This window comes from Nasonia vitripennis, chromosome 2, assembly GCF_009193385.2.
Source record: "Nasonia vitripennis strain AsymCx chromosome 2, Nvit_psr_1.1, whole genome shotgun sequence".
NCBI lineage: Eukaryota > Metazoa > Arthropoda > Insecta > Hymenoptera > Pteromalidae > Nasonia > Nasonia vitripennis.
The window spans coordinates 321,314-338,185 of NC_045758.1; the positions used below are offsets into that span (position 1 = coordinate 321,314).

The following is a 16,872-nucleotide window of genomic DNA, read 5'->3' on the forward strand; positions in this document are numbered from 1 at the left end:
GGGTCACACGCAAGGGGAAATCGACCTCCTTACGCTTTTCGGAAAATCAAGATACCTGTGAAAGGCCAAAAACGCCTTACCGGATAGAAGAGAGGAGGAAAGAAGAAAGAGACGACCCAAACATAATTAGATGTTGTACCATCTCTCGTGACGCTGATAAGACCCGGTCATTATTTTACTGTTTAGATAACGCGAAGTGGCGAACGGCGAAAGGCTCTTCAGGCGTCCCACCGCAGCAGCACCACTACCACTCGCCCGATTGCTACGACCAATTACGCTTACATTTCTCGAGCCTTTCACCGTATTTTGGACCTCAGGCCTTTTCAATGCTCCTTTGATCGACGACTCGTAGGATTCGATTCGTGTTCGCGGCCACGACTTATCTCTATATGACGCGATTCTCCGAGCTATTTATGGTAGATGCCGTACGACCATGTCTTCATGACGCCAGGGTATTGATTATTTTCGGTCAAGCGCTACGTCGAATAACAGCTTGTTTACTCGCATAGTAACTGCACATATATTATGCTTGAAAAGTTATAATGTACATTTCAAACATACCAAGTAACCCACAATTTAATTCCACACTGTTCATAGCCGAAACCGCAGCCGTGTCTTTTCATCTCTCTACGAGGTTGTTATAATATGGTAGCATAAAATACGTTTCCTACGCGCCTGTTCCCATGGCCTTAGCGCTATCATTATAAAAATTAAACGACGCTCATGCGATTGATTATTGAAATTACGCGTCGCCAGCGCGAGTTGCTTGACGAGCGAAAATGCAGCCTAAGGTCCTGGGGACGAGCGCGTGCAGCCCGGCACTCCGAGACTTAATATGTCCTTCGCAGAGATCATCTCAATATTCGACTTTTCTCTCTCTCTCTCTCTCTCTCTCTCTCTCTCTCTCTCTCTCTCTCTCTATCTCTGCCTATGCGTCTTCTTCTACCGCCGAGTTCTGGATGAAATGCGAAGATCGGGGGGTGAAGAGGATATCAGCATATAGGCAATTACGCTTACTCGCGGGTATTCCGGTTATTTGTCTATACGGTACCTAGACGTTTTATTATCTCATGTACAAAGTAAAGTATTTATTTTAGCCTTGTTGATGATAAGCATTCGCGTGAAAAAATGCTTCAATGATCCTTATTGATTCAAAGGTAGATTACAATCAGTGATGTCCTAATAATCTCAAAGAAGATAATTTAAGTGCAGATTACAACGCAACAGTGCCTATCAATATCATTCAGTTTTCTAGAGCTAGAGAACAATTATTTCGCAAACTACGTAGGTGCTCGTAAAATTGATAATGCGTAAACTGTGAGCGCGCTCGCTATTAGTGTGTTTTTTCAGTAGTTACGTCGTCATCGATCGATCAGTATACTAACTGCGATGGCGAGTGGAAAGCGTATTAATATTTTTGAGTTGTGCATATTTTTTTTATACACAAATTTAGATCGCGGAGTTCTTGGGGTACATACTTTTTATGCAAATATTTTATTCTTAGTCATTAGTTTGAATGCGTACAAAAACTACTCTACATTTGACGTTTTAATTTCAAGTGATTATTTATATAATTTATTTGAATTCATAATATTACATTGAAATACTGTTTAGCAATATCCATATGATTATGCGGGAAACATAACAGTACTGAACATTTCTGCAAACACTTATGATCCCAACAATTCATATTTTTGGATTGATGATCAAGCTGTGCCAAATGAAAGCTTGTGGATACTGAAACCCGTCGGTCAAGATGCATCTGATAATCTTACCGTAAGTTTGCTCACCATTCCATAAACTCGCAATTGATCGCAATTCGAGCGTTTAACAATCATTCATTGAATTCTATTCCTATTGCAAACAGATAAATCAATATTCCAATACTGGAAATGGTAAGGTCAGACAAGGTGGGGAATCTGCTATTTGTTCATTCTTGCAAAATAGGGATGATCCGAGAGTACAGGCTGACCTAGAAGCCAGAACTATATTTACCATATTGTTTCCGACTCAACAAAATTGTCCATTAACAAATGTAAATAACTATGTTTATAAGTAATCCAATTAGAGATAATTATTAGAAATCGTATTTTTTCAATACAATTTTTTATTTTTAGACCACGAATTTAGTGCCTGCCGGCTACTCAACCGTATTTAATTATGACGGTGAAGTTTCATGTGATTCGTGGATATACGTACTTGAAATTCCCGATAAAAATAATAAAGATAGTCCCTACCTGACTGTAACATTGCAAATCGATATGGAAAAAATATACAAATGTGGTGAATCTATACCGGTTGAAGTTGTTCCACCAAGTGAATCGGGATCCATAGAAAATCAAGTATGCGATAGACTTAGCAGTGACGGATCAAATTTGACCCTTAGTTTAGTATACGCTACCGGAAGAGATAACGAATATATGGTAACTCAGGATGTAAACATAGCAAGGAATAAATATAATATTGACGTTCTTGACACTTTCGACCGATTCTTTTTTAGCAATTATTTCAACGTAAGAACCTAATGTACAAATTTTTATTTTCTATATTAAGAAAATGATATGATTATTCAAAATCTATAAGTATAATTAATAACAATTAATAAGTTCTTTTTGGAATAGATATTTTTCTTTACGAAAAACAGCATAGACGATGAAAGTCCTCAGTTATTATATACGAACTCAATATGTAACTTAATACTAGGCTCGTCAGATGAAACAGAGTACCCACCTGGTTTTTTCCCGTCAGTAGTTACGCGCATGGTATTTCCAGATAGAGACAGTTGCAAGTTTGAGGTAAAATGTGGAAGAAAATAGGAAGCATAACTTATTTATAGTAAGACTAATTTTTAAATAATCACCAGAACAAGACAACGCCTATAATTGCTAACCAAACAGTGATAGAAACACCCGCTCTAAACCCAGGGATAACGTTTCCCGATATTCCGAGATGGTACTTGCTTGTAAACATTGTCCTCCAAAGAAATATAAGTGATCCATTACATGGGTACATTATACAGATTCTATACGCCGTTGACCAAGGTAAGTAATAGAATAAAATGTAGCCCTATCGAATACATGACAGAATTGTTATTTTTAAGATGGTTTGGAGAACTCAAAAGAATGTATACCGCCAGAAAAATCTTCCGAAGAAGTGCCGACCACGCCTTCTACAATTTCGAATCAAGAATCAGGAGTGCTGACGACGCCTCATACTATTTCATCTGAGCAAGTATCATCCCCAGAGACTGAGAGTAGTGCAATTTCCCAAGAAGTGCCGACGACGCCTTCTACGGTTTCGAATCAAGAATCAGGAGTGCTGACGACGCCTTCTACTATTTCGCAAGAACAAGTATCATCACCAGAGACTGAGAGTAGTACAATTTCCCAAGAAGTGCCGACGACGCCTCCTACGATTTCAAATCAAGAATCAGGAGTGCTGACGACGCCTCCTACTATTTCGTCTGAGCAAGTATCATCCCCAGAGACTGAGAGTAGTGCAATTTCCCAAGAAGTGCCGACGACGCCTTCTACGGTTTCGAATCAAGAATCAGGAGTGCTGACGACGCCTTCTACTATTTCGCAAGAACAAGTATCATCACCAGAGACTGAGAGTAGTGCAATTTCCCAAGAAGTGCCAACGACGCCTCCTACGGTTTCGAGTCAAGAATCAGGAGTGCTGACGACGCCTCATACTATTTCATCTGAGCAAGTATCATCCCCAGAGACTGAGAGTAGTGCAATTTCCCAAGAAGTGCCGACGACGCCTTCTACGGTTTCGAATCAAGAATCAGGAGTGCTGACGACGCCTTCTACTATTTCGCAAGAACAAGTATCATCACCAGAGACTGAGAGTAGTGCAATTTCCCAAGAAGTGCCGACGACGCCTCCTACGGTTTCGAGTCAAGAATCAGGAGTGCTGACGACGCCTCCTACTATTTCGTCTGAGCAAGTATCATCTCCAGAGACAGAGAGTAGTGCAATTTCCCAAGAAGTGCCGACGACGCCTCCTACTATTTCGTCTGAGCAAACATCATCCCCAGAAGCAGCGAGTAGAGCAATTTCCCAAGAAGTGCCGACGACACCTCCTACCGTTTCGAATCAAGATTCGGGAGAAACTATACCTGGTCAGGTGGTTTCGTCTGAACAAGTATCATCCGAAATTGAATCAAGCAATAAAAGTAAGTCCTCTGAATCAAAAAATAGTACATCATTGCTAGGTGAGGTGGAGCAAAAAGTCGAAGGTGGACTATCTGATGTAACACATGCAGTTGAAGATGTAGGATATTACAGTATCCACGTACCTCTAGATATCATATCTTGGATTTTAGAAGCAATATACCGTATAATATATGCAACAATACACGGAGTAACCAGTGGAGCTCACAGAGTGGGAGAAGGTGTGGAATATACAGTGGACGGTACTGCTGATGCAATCGAAAAAGTAATCGATACAGTGGAAGACTCTATCAAAGATGTATACAACACTACGAAAAACAGTATCGTAAACACGATCGATACTGCCGAAGACGGCTACGACGATGTAAAATCAGTGATAGAAGGTTTTATCGATGATGTAAGAAACCTGCTCGAAGGTACTTTACGTTGGACAAGCTTTATTATCCGTCACCCGATAACTGGGACTGAGGATGGCATAAAAGATATTTTCTCTGCAATTACAAACAAAATAGAAGGTGGTTTTTCAGACGTGGAAAGATTAGTATCTGATGGTGTAAATGACATCGAATCAGTTGTATCTAATGCTGTAAGTGGTGCGGAACACGGCGTCTCGTCTGCTATTTCTACAGTAATAAATGGAGTGACTGATGTAGTGAAAGATGGCATTACGGGTACAGAAAATGCTGCTAAAGATGTATATAATGGAGCCAAAGATGCGGTTGAAGGAACTATAAATTTCGTTGAACATCCAATAGATGGCACCGAAGATATTATAAGCGGAATAAAAAATTCCATCACTAATTTAGGCGACAAAATTGTAGACACTATAACTGGATCTAGCGCTGAAAATTCTAGTGAGTCAGGGGCTGGCAATCAAGGTAAATTTAGTTGATAGAAAGAAATAATATCTTTGATTTTGCCTAATTTTTTATAAGAAATTTTGTTTTAATTGTGTTAATCGACATTTTAAACTACCTTCTCTTGTTTTGCTTTTACTTCTAAACATTCTATTTAAAATTACTAATCAGTGAAATTATTGTATGTTTTTATCTTCAAGTTGCATCAGAAGCATCGGATGGTAAAGGATCAGAATCCGAAGTGGGAACTACCAATAATTCAGATACGTCCAAAAGCAAAGAGTCAAGCACATTAGCTTCTGACGAAGACAAATCAGAATCATTAGTAGGAAAAATAACAGATACCTTGATAGACACAGTTTTCAATACAATTAATCTTCTGATTGATGCAGGCTCGGAAACTAAAAGCCTAGTATCTAATGCATTGACTGATATCACTAACGAAACGGAAACTGTTGGTTCTCGAGTTATTAATTTAGCAGAAGATGGATTTTCAGGAACTGGATCTATCTTGGACGATATAGTTCATAAAATTCAAGTCACTTTGTCCGGAGCTTTGAATCATGTAAATCTTATACTTCATAGTCCTGTGTCTGGAATAGAAGACTCTCTATCTGCTATGATTTCTTGGATTGTAAATACAGTTTCCGAATTAGTTTCTGGAACCTTCAATACTGCGAGAAATGGCGAAAGAGATGTACAAAATGCAATAACAAATACGGCCGATGAAATCGGTAGTATGGGCGGTAGCTTGATATCTGAAACTGTCGGTGAAGTTGAAAATTTGACGTCAGGTCTCTATAAAACGGTATCTTTTGTCTTGTCGAATTTGACAAACGAAATAGAAGAAAGTACCGGAAAAGCAGCCAAAGGATTATTTAAGAGTATAAATAAAACAGTGATGCAAACAATACCAGACGACATATTTAACACAATTTATGATGCAGCAAACGACACAACTGAGGCTGTTATCAAGGATTGTCAATGGTTCGACTTAGGAGTAACGAATAACTGCATCTTTTATTATGCGTATGATGCTATTAAAATTCCGATCGAGCTCGTGATTGATTCAATTAGCGAGATCATTTCATTGGTCACCGATGCCGCACTTCTGCCAGTCACTCTGCCATTGGATTTAGTCGAAGCTCCAGTCAATATACCAATAGATATAGCAGAACTGGCGGTATCGATACCGGCCGACATAGTCAAATATGTAACCGAGGCCGTTACTGATATTGGAGGGCCTATCGTGAATCTCGTGGGTGATGTAACAAATTATTTGGGAGGCAAGCTGTCGAGCGGAGCAAAAGAGGCCGAGTCCGTTGTTAGTGACGTGGGAGGCCGGATTTTCAAAGCGCTTAAAAAGGGATTTAAAATGTATCTTTAAACAAAAATACATTTTTTTATGTTTGTATTAATAGACAGCTTAGGTACATGCGATTGGAGATGCATCACTTGAAAGACGAGTGAAATGTAACCAATGGAAATATCAATTTTTGTACGCAAGCAATTTCCAATTAAAATGTATAGCTACATGATCGTATGGGTCGAATTTTTGTATCTCGATTATGTATTTACGAGAATGAAACGCAGAAATGAGTTGTTGTAAAATCGGAAATTCCTTGTAAATCAAAACGCATCGATGAACAAAGAACAGATTGTTTGTACGAAGACACAGTTTGTACAAATAAAAAATAGTTAAAAAAATCATTCCGCTGTATAGACAACAGTCATTAACTTAACAGAGTCTATCGGCATTTTGGATATAGGTATATCTGGATATGTGGACTTGAGTCAGGGCCCGGTGGATGCATCCCAGCAGGCTGTGGAAATGGTAACGTAAAGACATGCCGAGACAGGGAGGATGATGCGTCTGGAATTAAATGGCATTGAAGCGAACGCGCCGCGGAGGCACGCAGAGAAAGAGATCCTTGTATAATAACAGCCGGCGTTCAGTGGCGGTGCACGTCGAACGTTCCATGCGTTGTTGGTAGGTGGAGAAACGTGTGATTACCCGTGGGCCAATAGCCGCGTTCAGCGGCCATGATGGTCCAGTCGCCGGAGACGTGCAATCAACCGACTCGGGAGATTGTGGGAGAGATAAGTCGAGGCACGCCGGGCACGATTGCACACTCGAGCGAGCTGCGCTAACGCTGGATGGTATGAGGCGCAAAACAAGCGCCTATGCGCGCCGGTTAGCGTCCTCTATTCGAAAAAGTTGCACTCTCGGGCCATTTCTTCACTCCTTCGAGCAAATGTGTGCGCTTACTTCCTGGACTCTCAGAGTTCGGCGAAGGTGTTGCGTCCGATGCGGACAGCAGTAGCGGAAAAGCTGCGCGCGGTGGATAATGGCCGCTTTCACGTGCTCGTGCCCTCGCGGATCGGCGAGCGCGGCGCTTATCGGGGGAGCCATCGTCGAGCAGCCGCGCGCGGATTCATAAAGCTAATTACCGTGACCAGGAGCTCTCAACCTCGCGCGCGCTACACTTTTCTTTTTTTATCTACGCCATTATGCGCGCGGAGCGGCGACTTTACGTAAGCGCGACTTTTGCATGCTCGCAGGTAGTTATGTACAATACCTGTACCCGCGGCGCGGAGGCGCCGTAATTAATCCGAGAAAACGTATAGCAAGAGAGCTTCGTCCGACGCTCGGAATATTCAGTGGCGGCTGTCAGCGGGATTGAATGGTGCCCCTTCATTAGGTATGTACCAGAATAACAGCAGTTTTGTGCGCCGTGAGCGCAGAAATTTACGAGCTCGGCAATGCGAATATGCGTTCGCGCGATTACTTTTATCAGCGCTTTCGTTCAATGCGCGCGCGCGCGCGTTCGAGGGCGACTATCGTCTGGCACAAGTTGCGAAACAATTTTATCAGCTCGCCCTTTAGCGCCATAAATTTCCGCGCTAAACAGAACGAGAGTACCTTTCTCAACTGTCCGCGTATCAGCCTCGCGAAATCTTCCGCGTCCATTTGTATGGATGATGCAGCAGCGCGAATTCGACTCGTGTATCTTTATGAAAAAGTTCGCACGGCTGCGGCGTAAGCACACTTCCGTCGTCGCGAGGACAGGCGCCGCAGGCAGGCGAGCGCGCGCACACGACTCTTCCGAGAAAAGCGATCGGAATCGCGAGATGAGAAGCTCGAATTACAGCGCGCACGACGCGTGTTTTTGCCTTTCGACGATATAACATTTAGAGAGAGAGAGAGAGAGAGAGAGAGAGAGAGAGAGAGAGAGAGAGAGAGAGAGAGAGAGAGAGAGAGAGAGAGAGAGAGAGAGAGAGAGCGAGAGCGCGCGTGTATAATTGCATCCTGTACGTCGCTCTGGCGGAGTGCGATATCTCACGCACCGGGGCTCGCATCTGATGCGCTCTCGTAGACTCTATCATGGTACCGCAATTGATATTTTTAAGCGTGTCCGAACCGAGCCTGTTATCAATTAGCGACCTGAGTCAATTAGCTAAAGGGCGTCTCTCGTGTGAATTCCGGAGCGAACCTCATTCCAGAAAAAAACGCGTCCATTGTGCGTGAGCGCGGCTCGAGAGAGCTCTTGCATAGTTTTCCCATTTCGATACAAAAATTTTACAGAAATAACAACTTCATTTCGCGCGATTTTTCCGCAATTAAGGCCCGACGCTGCAAAAGCTCCGTGCAGCGTGACATACGCTTTGTCCTGCAGCCACTACGGGAATCGCATCCTACGAAACGGCCCGTAATGACGAGAAGCGTCGAAGAGCGCGCTGGCTGGCGCTTAATAACTCGTTAATTATCGTTTTAGGAAATCCGCGAATCCAATTACTTTACGCAACCCTCCGCACGCGCCTCCATTTCTCCTCTCGCGGTAATTGGTTTAATTGCGCTTCGCGAAAAAAGAAACGCCAGCGCCGCCGGGGAAGGCGCAGCCGCGAACGAAGCCGTTCGAGGAATTCGCGCGTGCGATTGTCGCCGCGCGCTGATGCTGTACCCGCGGGCGGCCTTATTATAAGAGCCTCGGATCGCACACGCTCGCTTCCGCGTGCGTGGCTCTCCGTCTTCGCATTCTAGTAGTTCCGCGTAGGCGTCGTTCAGTTTTCCCGGCCGTAGTTCCCTCGATAACGGGGCTCCATTTTTTCTTAATTTATTTAATCAATTCCAATGCTTTGTGCCAGCTAACGGTTCGCGCTACGATTTCGCCGAGAGAGCGAGCGGATGGACGGACGAGGCCGAGCTTTTGACCTGCATATATAGTCCTGGTTTCGGCGAGGAAAACGAGTTATCAGAACAGCGTCGGGTTCGTTTCTTGTTTTTGACGTAATAAAGTCCAAATCACGCCTCGCGTGCGTTTTGCCGGGTTATTAGACACGCGAGTATCGCGCGGTTGTTACAGTTCGGAGCTCCCTCGGCCTCGCCGAGCACCCAGCCAATCTGGCATCTATACACACAATAGGATCGCGCAATGCGCGGACCGGTTGACTTCGTTATCGCGATCGCGTCGCATTCGGCGAGTCGGGCAGGTAATGAGTCTCCCATTTTCTGGCCACTCCGCTCGTCGTTGTTAGCGTAACATTACGTCGGTTTTAACGGAGTATAACGCTCCTAACAAGAAGATCGCGTGCTTCATATTTCGTTCGAGGGCCCCCCTACCTGCTGGCTTTGCCTCGCTGTTCCGCTCTCGACCAAGTTCGCTCATCGATGAGGGAGAAGCGTCGCCAGTAACGACGAGTTACGCGAGACTCGCGCAACGGAACGCCGAATTTCGCAACGCGGCCCTCATGCGCCAAACGGCGAAAAAGCGAAAGCAAGGCGGAGAAAATCGCGGCGCCGCTTTGTCTCCGAGTCGAATGGAAGTGACGTAAGAAGCGGCGGCGGAAGTCTCGAGACAATGGCAAGAGTCTCGTCGTCCTCGCCGTCGGAACCGCCGCGGCAACTCGAGGAAGTAATCCCGGGCGTTCTGTCGCCAAGGAGCGCGCACATTGTCTTGGCAACTTAGCGGTTATTTTACACGCTGTTAGCTCGGTAAGCTAGCCGAGTTTACCGCTGTTTCTATGCTAATGACCGAGACACAGCGCGAGTCTTATAACGCCGCCGTCGCCGCGAGGGGAGATGTCTTTGAGATTGCGCTGCGCTGCGCTCAGTGTGTGCGTGTGCGCGCCGAAACTTTGTCCTTCTCGTTGTTTACTCGAGCAGCGGCGCTTTCAAATGTAAACGATTTGCCAGCGGGCGCTTGCGAGGAGAAAATGCGCCGCGCGCTTTGTTTCGCCTATCTCGCGCGCGGAGCTTGTAATTAGCTCGATGCGCAGTCGCTCGTTGTCGATCGGCCGGCTATCTTTCGCACTGGGAAGCATCTGCCTCGGATCTTTCCCCGGACAACTCCGAGCGCACGATCCAGATTGCAGATTCGAAATCGTAAAAAGCTCGCGCGCATCGTGCCCGGCAACCTCCGACAAATTCCCGTGGATTAAGTCCGCGGCCGTCGGGCTTCCGGAGTTATCGGTCTGAGCTGCATCGGGAAATTCACCTCCGTGTACGGCGAGGCGCTTGGGTGGTATTATAGGAGGAGGGTGCGGATATACCACGACTCCCGCGGGTGGGAAACAACTGGCGAGCGGAGTTCGTGCGCATATTATGGCCGCGCTAATGGCTAGCTCTGGCGCATTTCGGATTCGAAAGAGTTCTGCTGAAATTCATTTTTTTACCGCCAACGTCATTGGGCAAACGGATAAGCCGAGTGAGTAATGTAGTATGCCGGTTACGCAAAGAGTTGACAAGGCTCATTTTATCGTATAAATATAAATGCGATCCCAATTGCGGCTAATGGAGCCGATTACCTCCAAGTTTTATCTGCGTACTATTTAGAATTAGGTGGGTTATGCGCCGCGAACAGCGAGTATTCTGGCTGCTTTTTTTTCATAGGTTATTGAGTCATCGTAACGACGGTTGTCCAAGATGCCGAGAATAAATTACTTCTTCTTCGTGTTCTTTATTTTGCAATTACTCCAGCACATCAAGGTAAAGGCTAAAGCTCATTGTTGAAACTCCTCTACGACGCGGTGAATAATTTTTTTCCGTAAAGTGTCTATAGAGCGATAGCTCCTTGACTTCCGATAGAACCGAAGCCAGTTCTGAAGGACCGCCTCCATCTCCGAACTGGCAATCTCCATCATTGGTAAGGTCAATGCCCGTAATTCTAAGCATAGATGTTGTCAAAGAAAGCTAGATTTAATTCAACAATAGGCGTAAGTTAAATCATGATATTTTTCTAAACTGGTTTTAATGACAAGTAAGTGGAAATATGGACATTGACCTTGAAATTAGACACTGCGTCGTCTTTTGACTCTGCATGGGTATCCGGAATGTGATCAGAGTATAAATCTCATGTGCATTGCAGATAGAAGTCTCGGCTGATGGCTCGGACGAGAATCCAAATTCACAGGCATCCCAATTCAGTCAAGCCAATGGTACGTTTCGACAATACGTTACGGCTGTTGACGTTGATAGACGTTTGCATTGACTTTATTTGCAAACGAACGATTGCCAGGAGTGTATATTCCGGCCGAATCAAAGCACGAGCGAAATGTTGACGAGGAGCACGAAATCTCCGATATTAGTAGAGCAGTACTGGGGCATTCGCAAATAGAAGTCCCGCCGACTCTAGGAGGTACGCAAGCGAGAAATTCAATAAATGTAACGACTATGTCATTAACTCTTTTCAGGATCTAGCGAATCTGGCGAATCTGGCGAATCTGGAGGATCTGGAGGATCTGGAGGATCTGGAGGATCTGGAGGATCTGGAGGATCTGGAGGATCTGGAGGATCTGGAGGATCTGGAGGATCTGGAGGATCTGGAGAGTCTGCGGGATCTGGTGGATCTGGTGGATCTGGAGAAAACACGTCGTTTTCCGGAGGGTCTCCGAGCGAAAAACCGGAAGGCGAGGTATCGGACGAATCGCAGGAAGACACAGCCTACAGCTACAACACCATCAAGAACCTCTGGCTGAATTCGATAGACGCAAATTGCGGCTGGTTTCATTTGGGACTGGAATCCAATTGTTTCATCGATTATTTCTTAATAGGGCCAGTCAAGTTCGTCGGCCATTTGTTTGACTTTGTTGAAAGTCTGTTTTAATTACAGCTATATGCAAGTATTGAATTAAGAGAATGTATTAAATTGAGAGAAAAAATAAGAGAGTATAATGAGTTTACTTGGAAAAATCCGGTTATTCCACTCGCATCGACGCGCGAAAGCACGAAAAATCCGCTCCAGACCGGCGAAGGAGGAAATGGAGCAAGTGGCAGGGGTCAGTTAATGGCGAGCTCTTTCTCCCCCTCCCCTTCTTGGAGCGTCGAACGCGAGATTCATCGCGCCGATAAGCCGGTGCTCGGGGAGCCATGAAAAATAACGAAAAATTTAGCCAGCGCGCGCGGCACGGAGCGATTAAGTCCATTATACAAGCTCGTCTTATCAGCATGAGAAAGATCTAATAGCGGCACCTTCCGCGCGGCCCTCTAATTCTCTCTCTCTCTCTCTCTCTCTCGAAAGAGAGAGAGACCCTTATTGCCAAGCGATGTGTCATGCACGCAGCTCGCGCGAAAGCCGCTTTTGTACACTTAACGAGTCGGCTGACCCTTCGCGCGCAGTACGGCGCACCTGCAGGAAATCAGAACCCCCCCCCCCCCCGCGCACACACACACAAACGCGGGAATGCAAATATTATCTTAATTGCTCGCGGGAAAGGTACCGCTTTTTACTTCTGGTCTCGACAGTGCGAAGGGGCGTAAGAAAGGCTCGCGGGGGTGGCAATGGCTCCGGGACGTTATACGATCTGCTCCAAACTACTTTTTGATTTATTCCTCGGCTAATCGAGCGCGATTCGGATCTCGATTGCGCTGCCTCGGAGTGCCCGCGTTGTTAACTCCTGTGAACGGGGCTTTTCACGTTATTTTCGGCGCGGCCAGAGCGATTAGATTTGAATTTTTTATCGCCGCCCGATCGTTTCTACGAATGTCGAAAAAGTTATAATGACACTCGACACGGCAGCGACGAGCGGCTAATCATACGCGCTTGATTCTTTCTCGCTCTTTCTGCTGGAGCAGCGGCTTGGACGTCGCATTTCAGTGCTGCTTTCGCAATCGCTCGACGCGGTTGGTCGGTCTACATCTCTGCAGCTGCAGCCCGGGCGCGAGATAACAAAGCGCCGGCTCTCCGACCGCTTTTCAGAACTCGAGCTCGCTCGCTATCAATGCAAATTGCCGGTAATGGAGGCTCTTAGCCGTAACGCGATCGCCAGAGGGAGGGGGGATGATTCGCGAGCAGCCCTTGAAAACGCCCATCGCCAAGCTATCGCGTGAATTCGCTCGATTTGCAGCCGAGCGAGAGAGCTGCAATTGGGAAAATAGTTGCGATGAATATTTCAGGCCCGCGGCTATCGCGCATTTAATTCCGAGGCGAGCGGTGAGCAGCGTTCCCGGAATACGCGCGTCACCGAGAGCCTACTTTCCGTCATAAAAGATGCATCGGCCACTGCTGCGACGCCGGGCTTGGAAGCCCGCTCACGATCGCGACTGGAAAAAAGCTTATTCAATTCGAATATACTCGCTGCTGATCCGTGCGTGGGGGCGTGCGCAGTTTCCCGTCATTACTGTTTGTCGAAGCGCTACGTCATCAGATTTTTCAGCGGCCGCGCGCACGAAATTTTCCACTCGTTAAGGGAATTAAGTGCGCACGAGAACTCGCGGCGTGGTGTGTGTGTGTGTGGGTGTGGAGTGCGCGCGGCATCGATCGGAGCCGAAAACGTATCATTAGTTACACGGAGCCAGCGGCGTAACCCGCTCTCGCTAATCGCCGATAGCAGCGGCTGATACAGCCGGAGCTACAGAATGAGAGAAACGGCCGGCAAAGCGGGCAAACCTCGGCGCTCGTTAGGCGAGTGTAAAGTGGAGGAGGGAAAAACTCGGAGCGGCACTGGGGGAGCTTTACGAGTCAGGCATAACGGCGAGTTTAGGGGCAGCTCGGGATTTCCGCGAGTGCGCTGGAAAGCTGCGTAACGGCCTCTCACCTCTTTCAATAGCGCCGCCGCGCGACCTTCTTCGCGGACGCCGAAGAACAAAAACACTCGTGGCAGTCAACGACGAAAATAGCCGGCATCGATCACGACGATTCCACTGGCGCACGCACGAAAGGGCCGAATTACGCGAGTCGCGCTATTCGGCCGCGTCAACAACCTCGCTCGGACACTTAACTCCAGCTAAAAGCTCGTGACGCGCGTTTCGTAACTCCGGCCGCGGCACGAGTGTCGCGCATACCTTCTATCGATCGGGCCACGCAGCCCTAAAAATGGAAAAGAGAGCTAGACAGGGAGAGAGGGAACGCCGGAGCGCGAAAGATTCGGCCGGGCGATAGGTTAATATGCTTCCGGCGCCGCGCGTTCTCGCGCGCCCAATTTCCGCGCGCGCTGCAGCCGCAGGAAAATGCATTACAATCCTAATGAGCACTTAGCATAACAAACGCCGCGCGAGCTCGAGAGATCGGATCGCGCGTACGTGTGCCTGAAATTCACGCATAAATTTGGAGAACCGAGAGCGAGAGCGAGAGGTGAACGGCTGCGCGACTGGCGTTTTCCGAGCACTTATCTACTTGAATAATTCAGGGAACGAAAGTACGCGCGTGGATATGGATATGGATATGTTTTTGTTTGACGAGCGATTCGAGGATTGCTTCCCCCGCCGCGCGCGGGAATTAGAAAGGTGAGCATGCGTGCGAGATAATTGTGGGTTCCGTTTCTTGTTTTTTCTTTCTCCAAATAGCTCGTGTTTCACGCGTGCGGACGGGATCTTCATTTTTACGGAGCCCTGACCACGCTGCGCACGTCGTGCGGTTACACGAGCGGCTGCGACTGGAGGCATTTTTCCTCTCTCGCTCATCGTGACTAATGCGGAGCATTTGCTCGCCCGATAATGTGCCACTGGAAGCGATCGTCGCTCTCGCCTTTCCTTGCCCCTCCAGCAATTAAACTGCCCGAGCTCGAGTTAAGAGCAGCGGTAGATCTCAATCGGGAAGCGCATGCACCGAGCGCATTCCGGCGCGTCTCGGTCCGGCAGATTTTCCGCACCAGAGTCCCTTTCCTTTCACCGAGCTCGCGCTCTCTCGTCCTCCCACTGCGATGAGCAGCTCGCCTTTTTATAACCAGCCCAAATCACCGACGCGCTGAGCTATTTTTAATTAGCTCGAAAATTGTGCAAGACACGGTCGTTTAAACGCGAATGCTCGCGCCGCGCGTGCCGCTCTGATGCGCCGCTATCCTCCCGACTTCCGCGGAGGTATCTGCGCTAAAAGTCCGCTCAAAATAGTTCTTTTGATGAATCTCCCCATTGTTCGCGAGAGAAAAATTACAAAATAAAGTCGGACCTGTGGCCAATTGTTGTTTTCGTTTCCGCTCGCGGCTAAATGCTTGTTTAAGGAGGATGGGCATACATGTATATAGGTGGCAGATAGGATCTACACCCGAAACACGTGGCCGGCAGATTAGCATAATCTCGTAAAACATATATACAACGAATTGGGCGGAATATTTTCGGGCTGCTTCCTACCTACGGATCCTCGTGTGAAATCGAAACTGCAGAGCGCATGAGTAGAAATAAACTGTCTCGGTCAGACAGCTTTTACTGCCGCGCGGACAGTAAAAGCTAATTATGCCGCAATCGAAATGCAAATTCGTGAAAATAAGGAAAAAAATTGACGCCCGGCAGATACGTGCGCTAAGCGTCCCTAAAAGCCGCGCTGCTTTGCGCGCTCCCTACCCGCCAGCAGGCGGAGGGACGCGCTTGCGCAAATACGCGAAATACGCGAAACCCGCGCGAGTACAACGGGCCGTAAAACTCGCGCGAACACAGCGCCTTATGGAGTTCAGCCGTTAACTTAACCGGCGTTTACCTTAATCTAAGATCAGCTCGCGCGCACTTAATGTACGCTCGTATGAATATGCATCGGACACGCTGCGTCGGCGAGTCCCCGTGTAAGTGCGCGTGCTGAACGCGCGCTCTCTTTGCAGTAGAGCTGCGAGTGCAGTCCTGCGCGTGCGCGAGACCTGTGCTATCGGCCGTTTCAAAGAGTGAATCGAGTGTCGCAGCTGCGTTCTCGAGGAGGCTTCTGCACTATCGTAGCAGTTTATACCATTGGAAACGACCGATTTTCAATAGCGTTTTGGCACAAAGTTTTTTTCTCCGCGCGCGCTACGAAAATTGTTTCCCTTACTTGCGGAACACGAACCTTATTCGACCACTCTCTGCTGCACTCTGCTCTGTTATGTTAATAAACACCTCACCTCTCGTTTCCTGCAATTACAGTTTAATTTCACCGGATAAATGTCATAATTACATCGCAACCTTTTTTCTAACGTTGCGTTGGACAAGCGAAAAATGGGCGAGTATATTCGCGTAATACACGAGACTGACATTGAATACGAGTCGAAACGAATGGGACGCGAGTGAAATCGCGGCAGCAATTATCGCTTCGAATTAGCAAGCGGCAATTAATCAGCCCGGATGCCGAAGAGCGAGATAGTGCGGGCAGGAGCCAGTCGAGAGAAATGTTGGGAAAAAGCTTACGTAAAGCGGCGCGCATTCACATCGCGCGGTGCAGCTTAAGATACAACCGCGAGATTTTTAAACTCGAATCCGCATTTATAAGACACGCGCTGGAGTAGCTGTATATACTTATATACTTTTCACTTGGCCATTTCGATATCCCTCTCCGCCGCGTCCGCGACTGCAGCCGCGCGCAGCAGTATATAGTGCACCCCTCATGTATATTTAATGATCGGAGCGGAGAACATTTCCACTTCTGCAGCCGCACGCGCTCGCG

At 47.1% G+C, this 16,872-nt stretch overlaps 2 protein-coding genes across 7 annotated transcripts; both read left to right on the plus strand.

Moving 5' to 3' along the window:
* The first annotated feature begins 1,313 nt into the window (after positions 1–1,313).
* Positions 1,314–6,745, plus strand: LOC100679285. Its single transcript, XM_003424794.5, has 8 exons — positions 1,314–1,470; positions 1,615–1,776; positions 1,868–2,035; positions 2,118–2,513; positions 2,622–2,795; positions 2,864–3,041; positions 3,101–5,056; positions 5,236–6,745. The coding sequence occupies exons 1-8, from the start codon at positions 1,390–1,392 to the stop codon at positions 6,420–6,422; spliced, it is 4,302 nt and encodes a 1,433-aa protein (XP_003424842.1). The 5' UTR covers positions 1,314–1,389; the 3' UTR covers positions 6,423–6,745.
* Positions 6,746–7,604: 859 nt separating this feature from the next.
* On the plus strand, positions 7,605–12,214 carry LOC100117277 (glycine, alanine and asparagine-rich protein). Of its 6 annotated transcripts, XM_031923017.2 has the most exons (6): positions 7,609–7,737; positions 10,926–11,021; positions 11,095–11,178; positions 11,401–11,470; positions 11,551–11,670; positions 11,726–12,214. In XM_031923017.2, exons 2-6 carry the CDS (start codon positions 10,959–10,961, stop codon positions 12,136–12,138), a joined length of 750 nt encoding a protein of 249 aa, XP_031778877.1. In that variant the 5' UTR covers positions 7,609–7,737; positions 10,926–10,958; the 3' UTR covers positions 12,139–12,214. The 6 variants fall into 6 exon arrangements, 5 of the variants coding, with proteins under 5 accessions (XP_031778878.1, XP_031778877.1, XP_031778876.1 ...); XM_031923018.2 differs by lacking the exon at positions 11,095–11,178 and having other exon boundaries at positions 7,605–7,737; XM_031923016.1 differs by lacking the exon at positions 7,609–7,737 and having other exon boundaries at positions 10,870–11,021.
* The last annotated feature ends 4,658 nt before the right edge of the window (positions 12,215–16,872 follow it).